Raw genomic sequence first — 24,672 nt, 5'->3', positions numbered from 1 at the left:
ATAATAATGATAATAATAAAAGAAATCTTTTATATAATTCACTAAGTTATTGTAGAGCATTTATGGGTCAAGTGATCACTCTCATTCCTCTAATTCAATTGTATTTTATTCAATAATCAAGATAATATATTCACCGCACAATAATCGTGATAAGTTATTTTACGTTCACTGAGGAGAGTAGATTTACGGCACGATTGTATAATAGTAGTAACGTTATGTAACGCAATGTAACGCAAAATACTACAGTTATCAAAGTTTGCTTTGCTTGCTAGCGATACATCATTCAGCTGTAGCCACGCCGCCATCCTTATATCCCTTTCTCTTATCAAGACTTAAAGGTACATCATGGCTAAAACCGACAGAGCGTTGTATGGTTGGTTTGAATGGAAAACTGCGTCCATACCTCTATCTTGCCGTAGGTATTTGACTATCTCTTTCTAGAAGAACTGGAAAAGTAAATCAATTGCAGCTACATTTGGGAGTGGTTGATATTTTCAGAGGTTGTGAGGCTTTACATGAGGCTCAGTTCTGAAGAAGTGAACAAGAAATCATAAATTTAATTTCCTCCCAGAGGCACTAATGAAATCATTTTGAGAAGATAGAATCAAACATCTATATGGCAGTTGTCAGCAGATGAGTGACCCTTTAGGGTGCTCGAAAATGTCCTTTTCATGTTTACTACGGGCTAAAACTAAGAGATAAACATCTCCGTTTTAAAGATTATCCGTTTATTTCTAGAAAAGACCTTACTAAATTTATCGCAACCTGACTTAGATCTATAAAGTCTATCTATCATCATATCTATGTAGCTCACTGCATGCACTTTGCTAAGGTTGGTGAAACAGAAATGAAAGTTTTGCACGAATATAGGTCAGATTTAATTCGGGAGTTGATGCGCATATGTTTTTTTTTTTTAATTCTACCACATACATTGAAGTTCATACACCGCAGTGGCTGAGATACTGACATAGAATTGGAGTTTAATTAGACATCATTATTCTCCTTTAACAAAGACTTAGGATCCTGATATATCAAAGAGCTAGGTTCAGAGGATATGAATGGGAGTTTCCAAATACTAAAGCTCGATAATCAACTGAATTTCTTGTCAACTCCCACTTATCAGCAAATGTATAAGCAGATTCTCAGCAGTGAATCTAACCCCAAAGGTTAACCCTCACTGGATTCATACACACTGCCTCATGTACTCTTACAGCTTTGCGCCATGCTAGGAAAAAATTCAACGTAGCCTACATATTGATCTAAACAACCGTGTCGTATTTCTCCCCATAAGGCGGTGTGTCTTTCGTAATCGGAGTCTCTTCTTCGTCTTCTTCTTTCTCTTCCATCAAACCAATGTTTCCATTCTCCATCCTCGAGCTATGACGTGTGCAGCAGTGTATCTTGTAGTCCTCTTTCCAAGCCTCAACCTGTTCCACTGTCTGAGCCATGGGACTGTAACGTGTCTCTGGCAGCCAAAGAGCCATCACGCCTGCGATAAGCCCAAAAACACCAAATATGACCAGCGGAAGAGTCTTGTTCATGTTCGGGAGATCCGCCTGATTAAAGAGGAATAAATGAATTCATTTGGAATATAATCGATACCCCGTCGTTCCCTCTTCAGTCCATTCGTCCATGTGTTGGTTTGTCCATATACGTCAGCCTTCTCAAAAACATTTCAAGGAGTAGGTTAATGGATTAGAGGAGTAGGTTGAGGTGCCAACGGCACCCCTTCGAGTGCCCTGCGAGCACGAACCTGTAGGGGGGTCTCGGGGCATGCTGTCCGGAAAATTTTGGAAATTTAGATGCTCAGAAATGCAATTTGGTGCATTTTGGGTGTGTTGAAAGGGAAAAAAGTCGTGTAATTATTTTATATAAGATTTAAGCGGATCACGCCAGCTAAACGCACTCTGGCGGCTTTTCTTTAACTTTCTCTGTTTGCGTTTAATTTTTCTTGTTTTCTTTTTTATCTGTTGCCGTTGAAAATTATATTTTTTTATCTGTTGCCGTTGAAAATTATATTTTTTGACTGAAAAGAGACGGCCAAGATTTGAAAGGAGGCGGCTCGTTGAGCCGCTGACCGGCCAGTTTTGAGAAGGCTGTGGATCTGTTAGTTCGATCGTCATTTCGCATCCGCTCGGTGGTGTTTTTGTTCTTTGTTTGTTTGTTTATTTTCTTCTCATAGTCATATAAACCGTTCAGCGACAGTCTGTCAATGGGCAATGAATGACGGATCAAATAAAGAAATACCAAAGCGCTAGCTCCAACGCGAGTTATACACAACACACAGCTGTGAATTCGTCTTTTACGAGGTAATTAGTAAATCCCATTGAAAGTGGAGTGCAAATACAAACCAGTAACACGATGTAAGGTGTTATAATGCTTCCAAAACGAGCCATCATAGAACACACTCCAATGCCAGTGTTCCTACAATGAAGAAAAACAATTACATTACTCAACAAACCCCTCACTTTTACTCCTTATTAGATTTTCAGTCTGTTCCTTTGCATATGGATGAATTCGTAAAATCGAATTTCTTTTTTTAGTGTTGCACCATTTTCGCTACTCATACCAACCTGATAATCGTAGGATAGAGTTCCACAGTGTAAATATAAATTCCCAGGAAAGTCGCCAAGATGCAAGATTTACCAATAACAGCTAAGACTGTAATAATGACTTTATACTCTGGGGACAGAAAATAATAATTTAAGATAAGTTTCTAAACAATCACAGGAAAGGCATTTTCCAGCCATTTTCTATCCTTCAAAAATGTGCCAAAAAAGAAATATATTTCCCCCGGATGGGATGCTAGTTCACCCCACCCCTCCCCCCCCCGTTCAAGATCTTTTTAGGTTTCCCCGGGCAAATCGGAAGCACTCTTTCAAACTCCTGGGTGGGGACAGGCGCTATTATCGTCAAATCCGGTTCCTTAAATCCGGAGTCCAGCGTGCATCCTTAACTTAACGGATAGATTTGTAATAATACGTGTAGTTTCTGTTTGAAATCAGCACGATTTGACTACTTAACTTACCATCATCAGATGGAACGGCTAGCACCAACAACTCTGCGGTGCCCCCAATAATCATGAACAAGGCATAAGGAATACGCCGGCCAAATCTTAAAAGGATAAAGAATGTCACAGGTAAATAGCCACTAACTGTTGTAAGTGGCCACTCAATTGTTGATTGATATAAAGCATCTGTCTTCGATATTCATACTTGGATCCCAATCATGAGGAAACTGGCCAGAAGTTTCCCTCGAATTGTGTTTCAAGAGTGATAGTGACGAAAACTCAAGAAGATGTTCTAAACGGTTTGTTAACTAGAGGATTACAATCAATCAATCAATTAATCAATCGTTTATTTACCCACGTAGCGTCTAGTGAGCATGAAAGATCGTTCAAAATACGAACGTGCTAACATAAAAGAGCCTTAAAACACACAAAATTAAAAATGTATCATATACGTATAACAACTACTGAGGTTACCGCACAAAGAAGAACCAGAGAGCCAATGCTCCTGGAATTTCCACGATACAGAGGATAAAAAAGTTCAGGTACATGTCTCCTGCCAGATTTCCGACATTCAAGTTGATCCCAAAGTAAACTAAAGCGTTCACAAACCTACAAGAATGAGATCATTACTGGAGTTGTAAGGACAATTTCTATTTTCTGCCCAAAGCATTACGCGAAAAAAGTAACTTATCTATTTTAAAAGATTATTCTTACGAGAGTGATCCAAACTTCCCCTTCCCCTCTCCCCTCTTTAAAGAGGAATGTTGTTCCGTTTCGGCGGTTCTCACCGATAGTACAGGGAAGGGGAGGGAGGGAGGTGCTAACGTTCAAGGCTTTAGAATATGTTAATTATCAATGGTTTAGTCGTAAACATCCCTAAAGTTATTTCGCCCTCTAAGATTCTGTAGTATTATTATGATAATCAGCAGTCGGTTTCCTATAGTCCTCCCTTCATTTTATACTCTATTAGTGATGACTGATCTTCCTTCGTTCCCCTTGAAAACCATGTGATCCCCAAAATCCAACAACCTCCCCCTCCCCTCAGCTTTAAGCAATAAATAGTGCCTGGTCTCTAAGCTGACTCAGCCCGTGGGTTGAAGCATGCATATATATGTCATTGCAATCATCACAGTTGTGCAATTGAAACTTGCCAATTAAATCCACAAATTAGGGTTCTTTTCCTGAGCTTTGGAGTTCTAACCATGTCCAGGATCCCGTACGTCTTTTTGCTTTCTTTCCAGTTTCTGTCTTCTTCTTTCTTGAATTCCTGTATGACATGTTTGAGCTGGGTGGATTCAACAGTGACGCCATTTTTCTTGGCATACTTCATAAGCAACTCGTGAGCCTCGTCTAGGCGATCTTTGGCAATTAACCAACGAGGAGACTCTGGGATAAGCCTTAGAACAAAATTAAAGAAAAATATTCGACAATTTGATAATCAGCTTGTTATTTCTATCGCGTGACTGCAGAAAAGGGTGCGATACAAATCAATGGCTGTATCAAGGATAGAAATCGAGAGAAAATCTAGATGTTCTAGTATAAATCTACGAGTCGTTGAAAAATAAGTAAACAGGACAAGCTCGTGTTTCGTTTTTTTTCTTTTTTACAGCCGCAATCTATTAGGATTCTCTTTCTATTCTTTACCTATCACGGAACAACTAGTGAGTTGCCCAACCAATCAGATAGTAATATTTGTGATAGAACGTTAGGAGATCGATTTAATACTAACATCTTATCAACCTCGTTCCCGGGGTCTCGCATCTGACCACCCCCCTGAAGCTCCAGGAGGCGGTAAGATGAGAGGCCCTGGGAACTAGGTTGACATCTGATTGAAGCGGTGTAAAGTTAAGCGTTAACATAAAATGACCCCCAGTATCAACGCGTAATCGTTGCGGAGACCGTAGAGACTAGTAGACCAGAGGTTGAACGCGGGTATAAAGTTGTTGAAATCGGAATAACTATTTCCCCTAATGTCACAATTAGGCGTGATGAAAAAAGAAAATAAATCCTAAATTTCCAACAAAAACTAAGCTAGATACTTCGCGAAGAACAAGTTAAAAATGTTCTCACCAGTAACAGAGCAGTAATGGTGCTGCAGGCAGAGAGACAACCAGCATTAGATGTCTCCAGTCACGAATGAAGTAACCAAGCAAAGAAAGCGTGGAAAAACCAATGCTAACGAAAATGTTATTCACCATTCCTGCTGCAGTACGATTGTTTATGTGAATGATCTCCATACAGTAGACAAACCGAACAAGAAGACAGCCTGCTGTGGCTGCTCCAGCTCCAAACCGAAACAAGGAGAATAACGAGAGGCAGTCTGAGACAGCAGAAACTGTTCCACAAGCAGCCTGAAGAACAAAAATGTTCAGCCGTTAGAATTGATTGGTGGGAGCCAACACTAAATTTCATTTGATCACTCGCTATGAACATATGTGGTAACCTAAAGGTTACAGAGCTTGATTTTAGGCCAAGAATCCTGAGTTCGAGGGTTGTGTTGTGTTCTTGGGCAAGAAATTCTATTGCCACGGCTACTCTCTGGGTACCTGCAAACGAAGGGTCTCTCCATGGGTTTAACCGTTAGGCGTAAAACTTGACAAATTTTAACTGCTAAAAACGTAAAAATTTTCCTGGTGACCACAATGGAGAGATATTAACCGTTAGCAGTAAATTGGTCAAAATTTTTTAACCATTAGCCGTTGAAGCCAACACCCCATTGAGACCTTTGGGGTGGGGGTGGGGGCTAACCTGCAATGGAGGAGTATCCCATGGAGGGGGGGGTAGCAATACTCTCAGCCACGCCGTGCTGTGGAAACCGGCCGGTGTAACTTTGGTTTGAAAAAACTTTTAATTCATATACGTTCCAGTTGGGCAAAACTTCACGTACTCACCATGAATAAAATACTGAGGAAGACGCTGATTTTACGGCCAAAGTGGTCGGACAGGGTGCTAAAGGCAACAGAACCCAACAATAGACCTGCCATGTAAACTGACTGTGTCATGGCCTTCAGATGGCGCCTGTCACATATTAGGTTCCACTGTAACAAGATAAACAAGGAAAGAGAGAGAGAGATAATTTTTGTTGTCATGAAAGGATAGAAAAGAGGGTACAGGACTCATCGAGCACTTGATTCAGTGAGGAACGTTTCAGTCTAAGAGGATGTACTTTGAGTATCCCTGTAGTAATCAATAATAACGCAATTAAAGAAAATTAAATCCTATCAAGTAACAAGCTAGGACAAGACGATTCAAATGTAGATAACATTTTGATTGCCGAAGGACGGAAAGATCAAAGTCTGGAAATTGTAGATTTCCTCCTAATCGTTTCCGCAGGATAGCATTGCACCTTATCACGAAATAGACGATGTTTTCGGTTCCTTACGTTACAGCTTATCTATGAATTTATGCAAATTAAGTAGTTGGCCGTTAAATTTGTATTGATGAATAACAAATCCTTGCGATGTAAACATTGAACAGAACGTGTGAATAAACAGCGACCTTATTAAGTCAATTAAATAAGTCTATTGGAGGCCGAAAAGTGATTATGACTGACGAAAGTGATAAAATTGTCTAGGAGCCGGCCCCGAAATTTACTTTTCTGGGTCGATCATTGCTTTTTATCTAAACTAGAATTTCCATTTATGGAGGAACAATCACTATCAGTCTAAATCATTATTACCTCTGTCACAGCACTCGTTAGTCCTGTCTTAAACTCGTATTTTTCGCAGTTGTTGCAGCATCCCGAACATGTTTCATTGCTCGGCGACGAATACGAAACGCAGGAATATTTTGGAGTTGCTGCGTAGAAGACTTGTACAAGTTGTTGTAGGCCGATTGGTAAGGACATGATACACATGAAAGCATACAGAGCAAAGCTGTAACGACCAAATCCGCCAACCATGTCTAAAATATCGTCAAACTCCCACGATTTCTTTGATCTTGATCTTTCCATCTCTAAATTCCCTTGTGAACCAGACATGGTGCTATTGAACGCTTTTGGGCAACAGCGGAAAACTCTCGAATCTTCTACTACCTGGAGAGCAGTTCAGGCAAGATCCAGTTTGTGCTCTTACAAACAACGTCCAACCTCTTATAATTATGCATCGTACGTGAGATATGCAAATGAAAGATGACCTCACCTTTGACAGAATATTTAGTTACAAGAGACTGAAAAACTTGAGTAAAATCTTTCCATTTAGTGGCTCAGCCAAAGGAATAATGTATCAGTGACGGCTTGTAACCGCTTCTTCGTGTTGCGTGGGATACGAAAAGATATTTCCCAAACGATTCTACCCGAAGTATTGTCTAAAATAGAAGGGAGACGAGACTTTTCAGCTAAACTTCGATCATTCTTCATAATCTGTTTATTTCTAGTAATCATGCGCCTTCCTCAGCTAGAATGAGAATTTCCAGTATTTATTGTTTAGTGACAGACTCTCTGAACAGCGAAGAAAATTACTGAACAAATAAACGAAAGAACCAACACAAATGCGAAATAACTATCAAGTCAACAAACCAAACGAAGACACGAACGGACTGACGAAAGAACGACGGGGTCATGCTATTGATTATTTTCCTGATGGATTGATTCAAGCAGATCTTCCAAGCATGAACAAGACCCTGTCGTTGGTCATGTGTGGTCTGTTTTTTATACTTATCGCGGGCGTGATGGTTCTGTGCCGCAGACACGTTGAAGTCCCATGACTCAGACAATGGAACCAGCGGAGGACTGGAAAGAGGACTACAAAATATACGTACTGCTGCACACGTCGTGCACGTGGGGCGTTAATAGAATATGGAAACATTATGAGAGCCTGATCACCAAAGATTACGGGAGCAATGCATATGTGACACAGTTATGGTTACGTTGAATCTTTCCTTATGTGGTGTTGAGCCCCAACAAACAAGTGTCTGAGTCACTCAGACACCTGTTTGTGTCCTCTTAACCCCCACTAAGACTGAGTGGGGGTTAAGGGGATTTTTTTCGGGGGGGGAGGAGAAGGGGCACAACCGTTTGAAAGAGAAAATAACAACATAATGTTGTGATTCATTGCAATTATATAGCATGCTAGGTCTTCTAATATCTTTCTGAAAACGTAGTAACATCCTTGGAGCGTAGTGAGCGTACTACACAGTAAAACGGGGAATCATGTGTACCATTTCGTCCAAGCCACCATGATAATTTCAATTTCAGAGCGGGTGATAGCATGAAAACGAACAATTGGACCTCAACTCCAGAAATAAATCTGTTTTATTCTACCTACAAAATATTCCAATTTCGTTTCATGAACCGTTACAAAGTACCTACATCTAACTAACTATTGAAGATACAACAGACTCATATAGGGTGCGATAAATTCGGTTAGGCCTTATCCAAAAATATACGGATATCTTTCTTAGAAGGGATATCTTCTTTTAGTTTTTATCATTTCTTCCACACCCAAATGGCAACTTTCAAGCTCCTACATTTTTGAAAAGGCTACCCTACCTTTTGTTTATGGACGGGCTATCCCCCGCCGGTTAACGTATTTTATGGACGGGATCTCAATGATAAACTACTTTAGGGATGGTTTTAAGAAACCTCAGAGTTTGACCACTCGTTAAAAATTGTTCTTTAGCTTTAAAAAATTCCCATGGACCATGACGGGCACCGGCTCGATCGCACTCAAATTTGCCTCGGGGTGACGTTTATTACACGACACGAATTATGTTAAGCTATGCTCAAGTTTTCTTTTTCTTAAGCTTATAAAACCATTATTAGGATATATGCAATTGAATATAAAAGGACTTATTATGAAAACTCTAGCCAATAATGTGGTGATAACGGTATTGAAATTGCAAATTAATTCAAATGGACGACATCATCCGTGATCCTAGCTACATGGCTGTTGCTTTGACGTTAACGACAATCTCAGAACACTTCATTGCAACAACGTCTCCGTCTTGTGCTTTAGATTTTTGCCTGGTCATCTTCGTTGTCCATTTAAATTTGGAAGGGGACTGAGCTAGGATCGTTACCAGACCCTTCAGAGCTAAAAGGTAAAAAAGGCCTACCTTGTTAAATGATAAAATGGTTGGTATGAAACATAAATTCTCATCCCGAAGTTTGAGTTGCTGTTTTTAACAATCAACTAAGACTTTGTTCTATTTCCCTCGAAAAAAATGGATATCAAAACAGATTTGGTTAGGAAGTGTTGCCTGCCTTGCATCGAAATTATTATCATTTTTTTTTGCGGAAGTGCGAGGTTAGGGGAAGAGGGGTGAAAGGAGGGGTAGGGGAGGGGGTGTAGGGCTCTACGATTTTCCGGCTTTTCCGCAAACCGCGAAAGGCAACTTGTTCGTAAATCACCTGCTGACCACCTAAGGTGGCTCATAGGTACTTATGAGAGAATATTACCGTAAAAGCCCGCGTCTAAGCCGTACTTTTTTTTCCGAAAATCGTCGTTAGAAATTAGGGGTGCGGCTTATCGGCGGGAACACTTGAAAAAAGTGCCGTGAATATAGACGCCGGTGTTCAGTTTTTCATTTTCGCGTTCGATCTCATGCCTGGTTACTAAGCTTCGAATATTTTGCTCACGTTCTTGTTGTAAAGCAAAAATCAATGGAAAAACTGTGTTGAATAAAGAAATCTCTGCCAGCAAATACTACAAAAAGACCAATCCTATGTCAAAGTTGGTAGAAACGATGTTCATTATGTTATAGTGCTAAAATCGTGGGTAAGGCTTTGAAGTATTTTCCGTTGCAATGTTATTATTGAGTTTACGTTCAATGCACAGTGGATGAAGAAGACTTCTCAAGACACGACTTTGGATTTCTTTTGATTTCTTTCAAAAAACATTTTTTTTTTCAAAATTGGAGCTGCTTAATTCAGGGCGCGGCTTACCTGTGGGTGCGGCTTATCTCCGGGCTCAGTTACGGTAATTAAATTCGCTTTGGATATACTCTTGAGAACTGAGTATCCTATAAAATTTCAAATTTAGATCTGACTATTTTCTAGATCCGTAAAAGAGATAGATAAATACCTGCAGCAGGGACAAGGAAGAGGACATGGACGGGGTTTTCCCATGCACACCATACCGTAGAACTCTTTATTTTTGTTGATTTCTTCCACGGTTTGAGCCATGTTGCTCATCAAAGTCTCGGGAAGAAACAGTGCCAGAAGGCCAGAGGCTACAGCCAGTGAACCAAAGACAACCATAGGCAGGGTAGCGCTCACTTCTGGCAACTGAGCCTTGAATGTAACGATAAATTTTTTTTTAAAATAAATTTGTTATGAAATTTCGCTATTGAGACGATACACCTAGCTTCTGAGTCCCTTTCCCTTTTCGCGATATACTAAAACATATTAGTTTTCATTCGATGTAAGTTTCACACGAAAGGCTACACGTAACGTTTAAGTGACTTGGAGTGGTGGCAAGTTTTGTGGTGGCGAGTTTGTTGTGGTGGCGAGTTTGTTGTGGTGGCGAGTTTGTTGTGGTGGCGAGTTTGCTTTGGTGGCGAATTGACCGTAAACCACATAAATGGAGCTATGCTTTAATTAAGAATAATTCTGTATAAGATTGAAATGAGTCACGGCAACCTACCAGCATCACAATGTATGGTGCAATAATAGATCCCACGCGAGCACTAGTGGAGCAAATACCAATTCCTTGGTTCCTGTTGATGGGACACATGAAGAGTTCATAAACAAACACACGGTTAGAGGCAAGCTATCTCAAACCCTCGGCGGTAAAAGTGTAATGAATCACAAATAGTTTTTAATGTTTTCAATTGTCCTGTATTACGTATTTTTTCGAAGTTTTCTTTTTCAAACAGGCGGCTGTGGTCATTTAGCTTTTTACTAAGAAGCAATGGGTTTCTTCGAGTGAATAAATGTATGGCAGACAGAGAAGATATTTGATATTCTGGTCTCAGAGGTGGCTATTGGAAGGGTTAAAAGAATTAACAGGACAAAATGGATCCTTTACTTCCCAACATAAAGTGTTCAGTTTCGGTCCTTACCTCAGTATGGTGGGATATAGTTCAGTGGAATACAGGTAAACGTTCGAGAATGATCCACTTATCATGAAACGACCGATGAACGCCAAGGCTGTTATAGCACCTTTCTGCTCTGAAATAGAATGTTAAATACTACTCCTTGAGAAAGCTGTTGATAATTGTCGGAAATGCCACAATATTGACGTTCTTACAAATTATCTAAAATGACAAAGAGAAAAAAATGTGCTTACAATGATTCCTAGGAAAGGAAAAGAGTAACTTAGCCTTGTTGTCAGATTTGTTGAGAGCATCAGCTTTTATTTTTTAAGGTAGTCAAAGTGTAATCAGTCTTTAAGGCTAAACTAGAGAGTCAGTTTTCGGTATTGTGTTTGGTTACCTTCTGGAACAGCCAAAACAAGAAGGCAGATAAAACCTCCAATAACCATTATCGCAGAATAGGGAATGCGGCGTCCAAATCTGTGAATATTAAGGAAGCGAAATAAGACGATTAACATGATTACAACACGATTACTTCTAACACTGCTCCGTTTCATTTGCACGGCCAACGAAACAATTGCAATCAAAACTGACAAATTAGTCGGCTCAAATTCCTGAAAAACGTTTCCTCACTTGTCAATAATAGTATCAAATATTCATTAACATAGCATTCCCGCAAAATTATCAAAGGCTTACTTCTGCAAGATCACCCAATTGATAAGGTGTGTCGGCACGTCTGACAGGTACATAAGAAACAAGTTCAGATATGGATTGCCGTCCAAACGAGTCACGTACAGCAAGAAGCCATAGTACACCATGCTTATAACCAGCCTGGATAATGCAGCACAAAGGGTATAAACAATTAGTTTCGGATTATATTTTTCTAAAGCATCTCAGCGGGCCGGAATCTTAATCCTCGAATATGATTGGCTTATCGCTCACGATACGGACCAGACTTTTTTTTATGCGCCAGCAGAAAAAAATTGAAGGTGCCCCGTCGAGAGCGCCAATTTTTCTAGTGTTCTCCCAACAACATAGTGGTTTATTAGGCAAGTGAACCGATACATGGTGCAGTCTGTTGCTCACAATAGTCCTTTTTACAGTTGTGGGCTTGGTGGCCAAGCTTTTGAACAGGAGTTAGGCTAAGGGTAACCTTGTTATGATACGGATGCTGCTGCTTTTCAAATGCAAATTTCTTTGTTGTCATGCTAAGTAGATACTGGTCTCTATAACAACAATGTCACCCTCAGCCTCACTTCAAATCAAAGGCTGAGCAACTAGGTACACAACTGTAAAATGGCCTATTAAGTCTGCTCGTGGTGAGTTGAAATTTTCTCTCAAGAGTTGAACTTGTGTCTTATAAAATACTTCGCGATGCCCAATTTCTTGTTGCTGTACAGAATTCCGTGGTTGCTTACAACAAATATACAACTGTACGATTACCAGTGTCTTCTCGTATGACGATCTACTACTACTTCCAATTTAATCTGTTTCTACAACTCACCAGTTGAAGCAAAGGATGACGGTCCTCTTCCTCAATCGGGGGGAACGAAGCAACTCCAGGTAGGACTGATTCTTAGTCAAATAAGCAATCGTTTTTGATTCCACCTCACCCTCATGATACTCAGCCAGCTTGTGTTTCAAGGCATCTGAGTCTATTGATGAGGACCCCTTGCCAGCGAACCTCATCAAAACAGCATGCGCTTGGGTTAGGTGACCTTGTGCAGCCAACCACCGCGCAGATTCTGGAAAGATACTGTGAAATCAAGAAAATTATGGCTTTCAGGTCTGTATTTTTAAGAATTGTTTGTACTTGTATGTTTTTCTACCAGAACGTTGATGAGTCAGAATTCCTTTCTGAAAATAACAGTATCAACTCAAAGTGGGTACTCCTAACACCGGCCGTTTTTATGGCAAGGCTTTTCTAAGTTAGAATTAAGTCTATGTTATCCCCATCTATCCAAGTTACTCAGTAGAGCCCGTCTACTTGTCCTTCGCTTTGTTCGACCGAACTGAAAGCTTTTTGTCAATGTTATCGTTACTATTATCAAAGCTTGTTGTCAACATTATCGTTATCATTATCAAAGTTTGCGCGACGAACAAAATTTTTCAAATAAATGAAATGAAAATATTTGCTTGGCCTTCATCTACAACTAAAAGTTAATATACTTGAAAAGCAAATTATTCTAACTGCTTACCGGAATCTATGTGATGTTCTGAAAACTTTGTCATGATTAGGTTGATATCTTTAAATAATGATACCGTAGTGCAACTCACGCGTAAATCGTAAAGATCAGAAGTGGCGGGAAGCTGCAGATAACAAGCAGGGTTCTCCAGTGCGGGATGAGGTAACCAAGTAATGCAATCAGCCCTGCCCCTATACACCAAAACAAACTCTGGATTTTGTCAGCGAAGGTTCGGTGGTAAGGGCCGACCAGTTCGAGAACATAAACATAATGGGCGACGAAGAAGCCAACGGCAAAAGCTGCGGCGAAGAAACGGAGAAAGGCAAAGAACGACAAGCAATCAACAACTCCTGACCCAAGGCTGGCAATGGCCTGTAGAAAGAGATAGAGAGAGAAGGGTTAAGTCTCAACATGAATCAAATGGCACATCTTGCCAGAGCTATTATCAAGGTTTCCGTTGAATTAAATGATTCGGAGAATTTCTACTTCTCTTTGACTGGATGTAACTTAGGAATGTGTCTCGACAAAATATATTGTTTCCTTAATTGATAGTTTGGCTAATTGCTCTGCCGATAAGTACAACTAAGTGAATTAGCCACGACTAGAACCTAGATCTTTTCAGGTGCAAGGCCATAGCTTGTTCTCTTCCGAAATAAAGGCTATGTTTACGAACTGAGCCAGGAACTGCGTAGATAAGGCATTTAATAAAATAAGTGAATCATACCAATAATGCAGCACATATGTAGATACAGAACCGACGCCCGAAGAAATCCGAAGTTGCTCCGAACAAGAGAGATCCTATGAGCATCCCTGCTGAGAACACTGCCTGCACATTGGCGCCAACATAAGCCTTGTCACAAATCAGGTTCCACTGGAAAAGAAACATTTTAAACTTGGATAAATTTTGATAAACAAACAAGTTTCTTTCGTTCGATATAAAACACAAGCTTGAGTAATAAAAATGGTTTCAAAAGCGATAGAAGTTCGTTGCGTAATCTACACAGATAAATAAATAATGAGCATTTTAAACTGTGTTCGAAATCTTACGCTTACATAAGAAGGTAACGAACTACTTATTGATGCAATCTAACACCGCCTTACGGAGAGAGATGCCTCTCATTAACCGAGTTCGAGGTCCGCACCAAAGCAATTAATCTATTTGTCCCAAAATGCTTATAAGGCACCATCTATGCCCGATCGAGCTGGAGGCTCTTGTGTTAAACATATGACGATGTATTGAATAATGACAAAACAGAAACAAAATTTTTATTTAGAATGGTCTATGACTAAAGAAAATCTGACTTAACCATATGAAACACAGAAAACATAAACCACCCTATACTAAGTGTCGTGTGTTGATGGGTCAAGTGATCGCACCATAAAATACTTGTGATTATTTACTTTACTTCTACTTAGGGGGGTAGATTGAGTAGTAGGAAGTTCCTTACAGCGGTAACGCAATGTGACGCTATGTAACGCAATACACTACACTCACCTCACTGACGCTACTTGTAAAAGGACCATCAAAAACATAGTCTGTACAATTGGTACAACATTTGCTGTCTGCGCATGACACGTTGGGGGTCACACAATGGAATTTCGGTGTACCAGCAAAGAAAACAAGTCCTATCACTTGTAAACAGGAAGGAATAATCACGAGGCAGCAAGTCGCGAGGTAAATTATTCTCTGCAAGTATCCAAACGAACTCACACTTGTCAGGATGTCGTCAAAATTTGAAATTGATGGGTTTTTTCCAGACATGGCTGAGTGTTTCCGCGTCTGAAATTTAGGGAAAGAACTTTTTTTTAATAAAATTCTCGAAAGGCAAGAGCAACCACAAAAAATGAATAAATAAGAAATATTATTGCAATAACTTATTTTAAAGGATAAAGGCTGATAGTTTCTAAGGAAACTGTTGGGGGCTGCGTTGGTAGGGGTAACGAAATAATTTGGATATAACAACAAAGTTGAAATGGTAAATTGGCCACCGTAGCGATTTCAAAATATTTTTAAAGGGACTGGCGCGAAAGCCTTTTGGTTCTGAGCTCTAACAATGATTACCTATGCTTCTTTAATATCGTCTTTAACTGGAAATAATTTTTATGTTTTCATTGTAATTCCATTCTTGAGACTTTTGTTTAAGGAATTACGTCATTCTGCGTCTTGAGATATCGCGCCATTCCGCCGATCCACCGTTCCTCCATTCCATCATTCCATTAAGCAATTCAAGGCGATTGTATTTCTCAGCATGCTCGGTTCGCTAATTTAGTGGCCCTTTTCGGCAAAAGTCGCTGATTCAAACAGTAAAATGCTCTCTTTTCGAACAATTAATTCTCGAGGCTTACATGATGCGCAGATTACGTCTATCGACATATTTCTGCGAGAAAAAGTTTAATTTCAATTATGAGTCGGTGGGTGCCACTGTTGTGAAACTATTTTGAGATGCTTATCGTCTTTCGTAGTGTCACACACGGCAAGAAGTGAAAAGACTATATCGTCTGATCTACACAATTTTCTGATTTTAGATGGTAAAATGCTCTCTCTTCAAAGAAAAAAATCCTCCTAATATACGGATCACGCCTAGTAAGATATTAAAAGAACTGACAGACTGTAATCCAGAATCACAAAAGGAGAGAACCTAACTGTGTACTGAGCGCAAATGTCGAACTACTAAGATGCTCCGGAAAAAAACAATAAGTCGCACCGGGAAACATAGGGTCAAAATGGAGTTTAACTAATGGTCGTGGGTCGTGGGTACAAGTCGTGGGTCGTGGGTGTGGGTAATATATACATAACAATTAATGGTTAAGAGCTCATATTTAATAATGTTAATAGTACCACTACTAATAATCAATTACTGTTATTTTTGTACGGAAAAAGGGTTCTTTCGTGATCGTGAAGGGCCCTTTGGCTGGTTTTAAACGTGATTTGGTTATATCGCCGTGAACGTTGAGTAGCCTTTTCTTCATGGAAATTGCGAAATCACTGGCTTTTTTCGCGAAACGTGACTTGAACCGTTGTTATTCTTCTTTTCCACAAATTTATCATGTAAGCGTCTCAAAACAAGACGGGAAACATGATTGTCATTAGTTACCGTGAAGTAATGGAATACTTCTCGACGAACAATGAAACGTATGTTTCTTGAGTACGTCACATTTCGCAACTCTGAAGAGTCTGATCTTTGTCAGATAAGAAATGAATCGTTTAAAAATTGAGATTATTAGAACCTCTTTATTTATTAATTTACTTATTTCACTAATTCTTCATATCTAGTTTATTTTATGATTTAGAAAAGGACCTGGCGAGTTAAATGGACCCGGCCAGTTTAATTTCTTGTCACCGATGCCAGTTGTTGTGACCAATTTAACATTGGCTTGCGATTTCTGGTTGTCAATTGTACCGCACACTGGATACCAGAGGTTTTATATTTTCGTGTCTTGGAAAAACCTTGGAGCCAACACCTCCAGACCTGCAACTAACGTTGCAACAGTTCGCTGTTTCACTTTATTTTTTTTCTTAGATGCGGGATAGATGTTACGCGATACGGAGATAAAGCATTTGGCTCTTTGTCTGAATGTCATTGATCAATACAAGCTTTATTTTCCCTGACCAGCAGAGCGATATACTTTTACTTTTGAAACTTCAATTATTCTTAACCGGCACTGAGAGCACAATTTAATTCTAATTCAAGAACACGGCCAATAGCCATGTTTCTGATCCTCGAAGCTTCTTTCATGTTCTGAAAACGTTGTTCTTTTAAGTTTAACACTTCTCTCTTTTCAGTGTAAGATCAATGAAATATTAGGCTCACTAAACCGAGCTGATACAATGACAAAGGTTGTATAATATTTATGTATTATTATAACTAATATTTTAAATGATTATTGTTATTGTTAAGTATTAATCACACCCACGAATTTTACCCACACCCACACCCACGACCCGCGACCTGTACCCACCACCCACGACCATTAGTCAAAATGGGGTCAAGATCCGAATTCTATTCTTACACTCACTCAACCACTCATCTAGACAACATATGTGGCTTCGCCTCTATACATGGGGAGCAGTAGCCACAACAAGAACAGTAACCTGGACTTCAAAATCGTTGCCGAACCATTTACTTTAATAAAGGAACAAATTGAATGATACGTGGAACAGCTTAACAGCAAACATTTTGATATTAATCGTAATATTCAAGACGAAAGTAAAGCAGTTTATTGCATTTGAGATTAGTCACGGTCCGGTAACCTTAATCAGAGTCAACTCTGGCTTAATCAAACAAAAATATTGTTCTTCAGCCATCAGTAATAAGATATGATGTTTGCAATTCCACTGTAGTGTAAACCTCCATCATATTACGAGGGAGAGGTCATAACTGTTTTCTTTAGTGTATTTTACATAGAGCAAATTTTCAGTATCATGTGCCCAGACGCTTTTCTTGGACGTAAAGAATCAATTTGTGCATACCATTACTAATTACCTCTATTTAAATATCACGCAGCCCGAAAGTTCGAGAAAATCCAATGGTGTTTACTGCAAGACGAGTAAAAGCTGCCGAGCTTAATATTTGCTTAAAGGTCGTTTTTTTATGGTCTGGTTTAGACAACGTTTCAAATTTAGATAGATTTCATTCATCGGCAATGATCAAGGAAAACAACTTGTGGAGGGATTTTTTTAATTATAAAGTGCTCTTCTTGTATCTATGAAGTTTTCAAAATAAGTTCATAGCGACTGGCGACTTGACTTCCCCGAAGGAAATAGATATCACTTCGCAAGATATGGATATATTTTCACTCAGGAGTCTGAACTCGTATCAGCTGTCTTCCCTACACAAGTTAGACTAAGGTCAGCCCTTCCGGCTTAGATTGTGGCATTAAAAGAAACTAGCCGAAAAAGTAAAAAGGCGTCGTGCTAATTTTGCGATTTGAACAAACTCAGGTAACATGCAGGCTGGGCTGGACCTTTACGCGTTGCTAGAAGTCGTTAGACGCAGTGACTCAAATGTATGACCGAAGCGCGCCTATTAAGGAGCACCTATTATAAAATCCCAAACGAGTGTTAAAACTGTAAAATACCCTAAAATAAGTCATAGATTATAAACCGATACCTGGTACTTTGCTCAACTTTCTTTCCACCGCACACTGAAACTATAGCTTGCTTCCCCGACCACGAGTAGCTACAAAATGAACATCGAACTTATGTAAGACCTATTGCATAAGAACACGACAAAGAGTGACTGTTGTAATGCAAATTTTGAATAACAAACGAGATAAGATAAAACGCCACTAAGGCATTCTCTATGCGTTGTGATACTAATCTTCCTCGGCCTTTAATTACAACCAGGTATGTAAACGCGTCCTTCAAAAGATATTTAGAAAATCATTCGAAAGAGGACCTGTTTCAGTACTGTTTTGAATGCTTTGATAAACGTTCTACGAAAGTCGACTATCGAATATCGAATATCTAGTTCACCTCACACAGACGCACAAGGTGCTTTTCACCAATCAATAAATGACAAAAGAAAATAGTTCCTGATTATCATTGTATTTCTCTGTCTCCTTTGTATAAGAAGAGCAAAAACGTTATGTCTTCACACCTTACCGAGTTACGTCGCAAAGCAGAGGCCTCTATTGCTTACAACTCAGTGCACTGAGCACGCACCCCGCAGGACAACAGAACACATTAGTCAGCGTCTAACATGTGGTTTCCTTTTCTCCCCTTCTATGAAGACCTTTATAGCGACAATCTAACATTAAACAAAGACTCCCTTCGGAGGATACCCTCAAATTCAGATTTTAAAATTGTGGAAATTATGACAAATGTTATTTTTGACGTGACGGCGATATATGATACGGGAGGGTGTGCGACCAAACTACAACCAAAGCGACGTTGGTCAAATGCAAGGAATCTCCAACGACCAAAAGTTTTCTAAACGAGTTCAACCGTTACATTATTACTGGAAATTATAGAATCTACATCACCTTTGCTTTGATCAGCTCGTTTTGATTTTCACCGCACCCACCAGATCGGATTGATCAGTTGTAATGCTCAGTGACGCTTATCCTTGTATCGCGGTCGGAAGGTGAACGGCGAATAATAAGAAATAGAAAAAAGAAAAATGATTATTCATTAGGCCTATTCCGGATTACCGTACCTCTGGCCTCTTTTTCAAAACGAGGCCTGGTGCTCGACCATTTTTGTGAATAGGAGTTTAATTTGCATGTGAATGAAAACTTCTTATATGAAAGTGAGCACCAGGACTCGCTTTGTAAAAAAGAGGTTGAGGCCCGGTTCAGACGTCGTACTTTAGCCGAGCCGAAGCGAATTCAACGCATTAGGTTCACGTGTAGTACGGCGTCTGAATCGATTCGGAACAGCTGATTTAGTTAAGATCGGCTTAGTCAATTAATTCCACCCGACCCAGCCGGGAAGAACGGCTGTAGATCGGCTTTGATGATTCAAACGCCTGTCTTCACATGAGCCGAATCAAATGCATAAATTATTTTAGGGTATTTTTCTGCCGTTTTTACATGTGGGCATGAGCAAAGGAGTGTTGCAGAAGAAAAATGGCGGCTTGAAGGGCCGAGCAAAACGATGCTGACAGATATTGAATGGGCGCCCTATTCTACGCCTTTCGAACTGACACTCATTCTTCGATCTGTCGGTTCTTTGGGCATTATGTAGTTGTCCTCTGCGTCAGCAACGTCCTTTCCTGCCTCTTTTGCGTACCGCTCGCAAAAAGCGACGCATTTACCTGCATGGTAATCTTTGTTTTCTTCATTATTGAACATTTATTGCATATTGGAATTTCACATCTCAAGCAAGTATATTTGGTCGCGCCAAAACACTTACTGATCAACTGCCGAACTTTATTTAGGTATATCTTTAAAGAAGTGACCAAACATGACTAAAATACTTAAAACTTCTTTACAACGACCATGGCATGCAAGTAACTTTCGTTCTTTATAACACTTATCAAATTTTGTTACTTTGAACTGCGCCAGCCCCGGCCACAAATTTTCTTCAGTGAATTAATATCGGCCGAAATAAGTTCGGCATCTGAATCAATTCATCCAGGAATAACTCATTCAGGTCGGTCTAAAAATGAATTCGATTCGGCTCGGCTGAAATACGGCGTCTGAGGCCTAAAGGTAATTCAGAAAATGGGCCATTCCAAATCACGGAATAGTTTAGTTGGCTTTAAGGGGAGATAATATATGGCTTCAAACATAGCACTTACCAACACTTTCAAACTGTCGATTGTTTTCCCAATGATTAGACTATGATTCTTCTTGCATTAAGGATTATTTTGTATTCTTGTCCTAGAACTAAACACTAATGGAGATTTTCAGTTCATATGTAATCTGATCTGGGCACGAAGAGGCTAGTAGAGTGTGGGACAACTAATCCAGACGCAAGACGTTATCGCGCTATCGTATCCATAAACTGTTCCACGAAAATGTAGGGAAATCTGGAACGACAATAACCGTGTTTACATATCCGCAGCTAAGCATATCCATCGACCAATGAGAGCGCTCGTAATATCGCAGTTATTCTATCGCCACTGTTAACAGACACCTGTTTACATTTCAGTCACGGCCTTTGTTTGTTTCTTGGAGAGGCTCATGTTTCTGGGCCTTATTGGACTTGCCTGAAGTTGTGTCCTATTTGGAGGCAAAGATCGTTGGATGGGTGGAAAGAGACCGGTCAGTTTTCGTGCAACTGTATCGTGAGTTTGTCTTCTTCCGCTCTAACAGGTACGTGAACTGCAAATGTTATTTTTTTATTCCATTCAGGCAAGGGTACAAACTAGCAGAACAAACCGTATAACAATCGAACCGTGCAGATCACTTCAATATCGTGACCTACAAAGCCCTGTTCCTAATTATTTTTAGGATTGTGAATAGTGTAGTCTCATTTTTGCGCCGAATCTTCGCTTGATGTACCTACTGTATGAGTTCAGGAACATGAAATTCCGCATAGGTAATCTCTGGGTATCACTCAGCCTCTCGTGGCGATCCACTCGACGTTGAACTCAATATCACACTGGTCGAATGGCTTTGCATTGATTTAGTTCAAGTGAATTTTGTAGCTTTGTTGAATTTGCAAAATTCCTTTAACATGAAAGTAAAAGGTTCTAAGGAGTGAAATCTACAGTAAGCATTAGTTCCACTAATTATTGTTAAATCGAACGTTAATGTTCGCTATGCGGACTCTGCAAACAGTATGCAAAATTTCTAGTATGACTAGCTCTGACTGATAAAAGACAAAGCAGTTGCGATCTCGTGAGTTTCATTCGAAGTGTAATTAACCGCGTGAGCCTGTTAAGGAGATTTTCATTGCAAGCACGCTACAGAGACATGCGAACACGATGTGAAAGATGCAAAACAAAAAAAATGCTCTTCATCGCTCGAACATCGATCGTGTTTTTGTTGGTGAGATGTGGTTAATATTTTACTTTGCTAATATTAATGGTTGATCTGCCAAACGATTCATCCATTAAAACTGTTTTTCCGAAAAAGTCCGTAACTTTTTTAATTTCTATACCTGTGTAGAATGCTTAAAGTTCAACTCTGTCGAACGTGAGACTTTTCGATTTGAATCACATTTGCCACAGTCGATAACCATAGTAACATACAGACGGTTTGCACAGCCTAAATAATACCCAGTCAGTGCCTTTACGTTCAAGGTTCTCTGTTTAGTGCTTGCGCTAGGAAAAACTTTTATAATTTTCTTAGTCAATAGAATTCTTTCCGTCGATCTTTGTCGAACAATTGCTTAGAATTTCAAGCGCGATAAGCTCATCAAAGAGATAAAGACGAAAATCGGGTTAAAAATTTCGCAATCACCACCAATCAGTTCTTTTGACCCCCAAACTACAATCCATCAAACCGGGGGAGCAGACGGTTTAAAATAAAGCGATAGCTACACTGATAACTAGTGGAGCAACATTGGTTGCTCAAAATTTAGATCAGATTACTGATCCTACGGGATTTTGCGTATCATTAGTATCAGTGGTATGTTTGTGTGACCGAAAGTAATTCTTGTAAGCCAGTGTTTACGTTATTTTTGACTCACTGTCTTATTAGCATAATTTTTATCGATAGATGCATTCACTTTTAAAGCATATTGATCAAAACTCAGATTTGAATCGAAATCGTTCATGCTTGATTTTCTAACCTGTATGTTACTTTGGAAGCGTTTGGGCTAAGAAAACAACTAGCGAGTGAACGCACAGCAATGCTTTTCCAGAACTAAATCTACCTCAATCAATTATCTTTTTCCTTTCCTTTCCCTTCCTTTTCGTTTAATTCTTTCTCTTTCCTTTCTTTTCACTCCTCCTCTTCTGTTTCCTTTTCTACTCTATTTTTGTCTGTTCTTTCCATCCTTTTCTCTCCTTCTTTCCTTTCCTTATGTTTTCAGTCATTCACATTTTCTAACACCAAAAATGATGCCCTCACCAGAACGTTCACACAGTACGAACAGCCTTTGCCTATGGGCCCAAATCATTTACTTTATTCACTCTATTTTGTTTCGCATTTTTAGGGAGCGAGAAAATGGAGAATGAGACTAATTTAGTCGCAGCCAACCAGTACATTGAAGAGCAATTGACATCTGAGCAACGAAAGAGAGAGAAACGAAAGATCACCAAAAATGTTTACATCATCAGTCTCGGATTTTTGTTCCTCTTTACTGCTTTCCAGTCGCTTCAGAACTTGCAGAGCAGTTTGAACAAAGTTGAAGGACTAGGTTTCTGGTCGCTATGCGTCATATACGCTGCTTTGATTCTTTCCTGTATTCTAGTACCACCTTTCATGATTGGAAGACTCGGCTGCAAGTGGACTTTAGTGTTGTCAATGACGGGTTATGTTTTGTACACAGTGGCTAACTATCACGCCCGATGGTGGACTCTGATTCCTGCTTCTTTTATAATCGGTAAGTGGATTGTTCTTTTGCGATCGTAATTTTTTAGTTAATTTACAAGGATAAACAAGTGCCGGTAGTTTTAACCCTTTGACTCCCACGAGTGACCAAGAAACAAATTCTCCTTACAATGTTAATACGATATCAAGCATGAAAATGATGCGAATTGAGGAAAATATCAATAAGCTTAAGGGGATAATAAGTTGATCCAATACCAAATTCTTTATAGTAATATCATAAGAATTGTATGGCAGACAGTAAGGAGATTTGATAATAAGATCCTGGAGGTGGAAGGGTTAAAGCTTTGTGAGGTTATGTCGAGTATCTATCTTTTACCGTTAACTAACGTTTCAATTCTTTTTTTAAAGGAATGTGCGCAGCACCTCTTTGGTCTTCAAAATGCGCTTACCTGACCACCACAGGAATCCGTTATGCTGAGCTCAACCATGAAACCCAGGACGCGGTCGTGACGCGCTACTTTGGAATATTTTTCCTGATCTTCCAGAGCGGCCAGATCATTGGGAACCTCATCTCTTCGCTTGTCCTTCAGCAGGGAGTGGGAGACACCTTCCGTGAAAACGCTCGTGACGTCTGTGGTGTGAATTTCTGTAAGCCATTGCCGGCGACGGGGAACAGTACGGATGATTACGATCACAAGCTTGTTATCAGACTTCTTAGCATTTATGTTGGTACAGGAGTATTCGCTGTTGTACTCGTGATCGTACTGCTCGATCGGCTAACCGGGAGCCTGGACCGGCGAAAGAAGCAGGAGTCCGGCTTAAATCTTTTGGTTGCCACTGTCAAACACTTGAGAGACTGGCGCATGCTTCTGGTATTACCGCTGACCGTGTTTAGCGGGCTGGAACAGGCTTTTACCTTCGGAGATTTCACACAGGTAAAATGTGTTTTCGCCTCTCAAAACCAGAGTTACACAAAATCTTCAGCGGGTTTCCTTTTGAATCCTAGACGACTTGAATTCCCGCACTTATAGTTTTTACAAATAGTTTCGCTGAGTGGATGCCACAAGTTACGTATCATCAACCCAGTTTCAACGTGTGCGTGTGGGATTTAGTTTTCAAGGGGAGCACAGGGGGAGGGGGGTGAGTCAGTCGTCGATAACAGAGTATCAAGAGGGGACTATAGGAAATTGATTGCCAATAGGGGTGATTATTAGAATACTAAAGAGCCTTAGGGGCGGATCTGATAGATATTCATGATTTTGTTTAAAAAAAAAAGCTCCTACCCCCTCTCAGGCGATAAGTGAATTTCTGATATATTTCACGCAGGCATTCGTCACGTGTTCGCTCGGAATCCATCGTGTTGGTTTCGTCATGATCTGCTTCGGTGCCACCGACGCGTTTTTCTCGCTTACTTTGGGCCGTCTTACTAAGTATACCGGGAGAATTCCAATTTTCATCAGTGGTGCGGTGATACACTATACTGCCATAACAGTGATGCTGATCTGGAAGCCCGACTACCATTTGGTCTGGGTGTTTTATGTCATTGCTGCTCTTTTGGGATACTGTGATGCAGTTTGGCAAACGCAGATTAATGGTAAGGCATCATGGGGATAC

The 24,672-nt window shown here is 39.9% G+C and overlaps 4 protein-coding genes across 7 annotated transcripts in view; 1 reads left to right on the top strand and 3 right to left on the bottom strand.

Annotated features, from left to right (window-relative positions):
- LOC148718255 (organic cation transporter protein-like) overlaps positions 1–18,339 on the bottom strand; it is a 59,413-nt gene extending 41,074 nt beyond the window's left edge. Inside the window, exon 1 of the mRNA XM_088744117.1 lies at positions 18,282–18,339. The gene's annotated coding sequence lies outside the window, so the exon portion shown is untranslated. The remainder of the gene's footprint in view (positions 1–18,281) is intronic.
- On the bottom strand, positions 89–7,946 carry LOC111341047 (organic cation transporter protein). Its single transcript, XM_022947993.2, has 9 exons — positions 6,690–7,946; positions 5,902–6,048; positions 5,081–5,361; positions 4,162–4,407; positions 3,485–3,619; positions 3,029–3,114; positions 2,574–2,682; positions 2,352–2,424; positions 89–1,556 (listed from the first exon to the last, which is right to left on the bottom strand). Exons 1-9 carry the CDS (start codon positions 6,987–6,989, stop codon positions 1,260–1,262), a joined length of 1,674 nt encoding a protein of 557 aa, XP_022803728.1. The 5' UTR covers positions 6,990–7,946; the 3' UTR covers positions 89–1,259.
- On the bottom strand, positions 8,244–20,636 carry LOC111341049 (organic cation transporter protein-like). Of its 3 annotated transcripts, none has more exons than XM_088744114.1 (12): positions 20,415–20,636; positions 19,156–19,237; positions 14,666–14,950; positions 13,895–14,041; positions 13,262–13,542; positions 12,489–12,740; positions 11,681–11,815; positions 11,385–11,464; positions 11,012–11,120; positions 10,594–10,666; positions 10,033–10,241; positions 8,244–9,042 (listed from the first exon to the last, which is right to left on the bottom strand). In XM_088744114.1, the coding sequence occupies exons 3-12, from the start codon at positions 14,930–14,932 to the stop codon at positions 8,994–8,996; spliced, it is 1,602 nt and encodes a 533-aa protein (XP_088600240.1). In that variant the 5' UTR covers positions 14,933–14,950; positions 19,156–19,237; positions 20,415–20,636; the 3' UTR covers positions 8,244–8,993. The 3 variants fall into 3 exon arrangements, with proteins under 3 accessions (XP_088600240.1, XP_088600239.1, XP_088600241.1); XM_088744113.1 differs by lacking the exon at positions 20,415–20,636 and adding an exon at positions 18,282–18,350 and having other exon boundaries at positions 19,156–19,228; XM_088744115.1 differs by lacking the exon at positions 20,415–20,636 and having other exon boundaries at positions 19,156–19,693.
- The window catches only part of LOC111341048 (N-acetylglucosamine transporter UNC93A), a 6,822-nt gene continuing 1,862 nt past the window's right edge, over positions 19,713–24,672 (top strand). Inside the window, exons 1-5 of one of the 2 annotated variants that reach the window (XM_088744121.1) lie at positions 19,713–19,935; positions 20,768–20,880; positions 22,721–23,110; positions 23,467–23,993; positions 24,385–24,652. In XM_088744121.1, the coding sequence (XP_088600247.1) occupies positions 22,732–23,110; positions 23,467–23,993; positions 24,385–24,652 (1,174 nt within the window). In that variant the 5' untranslated portion in view covers positions 19,713–19,935; positions 20,768–20,880; positions 22,721–22,731. Of the gene's footprint in view, positions 19,936–20,767; positions 20,932–22,720; positions 23,111–23,466; positions 23,994–24,384; positions 24,653–24,672 lie in introns of both variants that reach the window. The other variant, XM_022947994.2, reaches the window with a different exon arrangement.

The sequence above is a fragment of the Stylophora pistillata genome, chromosome 13, assembly GCF_964205215.1.
Source record: "Stylophora pistillata chromosome 13, jaStyPist1.2, whole genome shotgun sequence".
Taxonomy (NCBI): domain Eukaryota; kingdom Metazoa; phylum Cnidaria; class Anthozoa; order Scleractinia; family Pocilloporidae; genus Stylophora; species Stylophora pistillata.
The sequence above is the reverse complement of the archived record's forward strand: the minus strand, read 5'-3'. Positions and strand labels throughout refer to the sequence as shown.

Coding starts and splice junctions, on each gene's coding strand:
- LOC111341049 (XM_088744114.1), bottom strand. CDS start 14,932: ATGTCTGGAAAAAACCCATCAATTTCAAATTTTGACGACATCCTGACA. Junction 14,042..14,665: donor TTACAAGTAGCGTCAGTGAG/GTGAGTGTAGTG, acceptor TTTCTTTTCCAG/TGGAACCTGATTTGTGACAA. Junction 11,816..12,488: donor GTCATCCTTTGCTTCAACTG/GTGAGTTGTAGA, acceptor TGCATTATCCAG/GCTGGTTATAAGCATGGTGT.
- LOC111341047 (XM_022947993.2), bottom strand. CDS start 6,989: ATGTCTGGTTCACAAGGGAATTTAGAGATGGAAAGATCAAGATCAAAG. Junction 6,049..6,689: donor TAACGAGTGCTGTGACAGAG/GTAATAATGATT, acceptor ATCTTGTTACAG/TGGAACCTAATATGTGACAG. Junction 5,362..5,901: donor TCCTCAGTATTTTATTCATG/GTGAGTACGTGA, acceptor TTTGTTCTTCAG/GCTGCTTGTGGAACAGTTTC.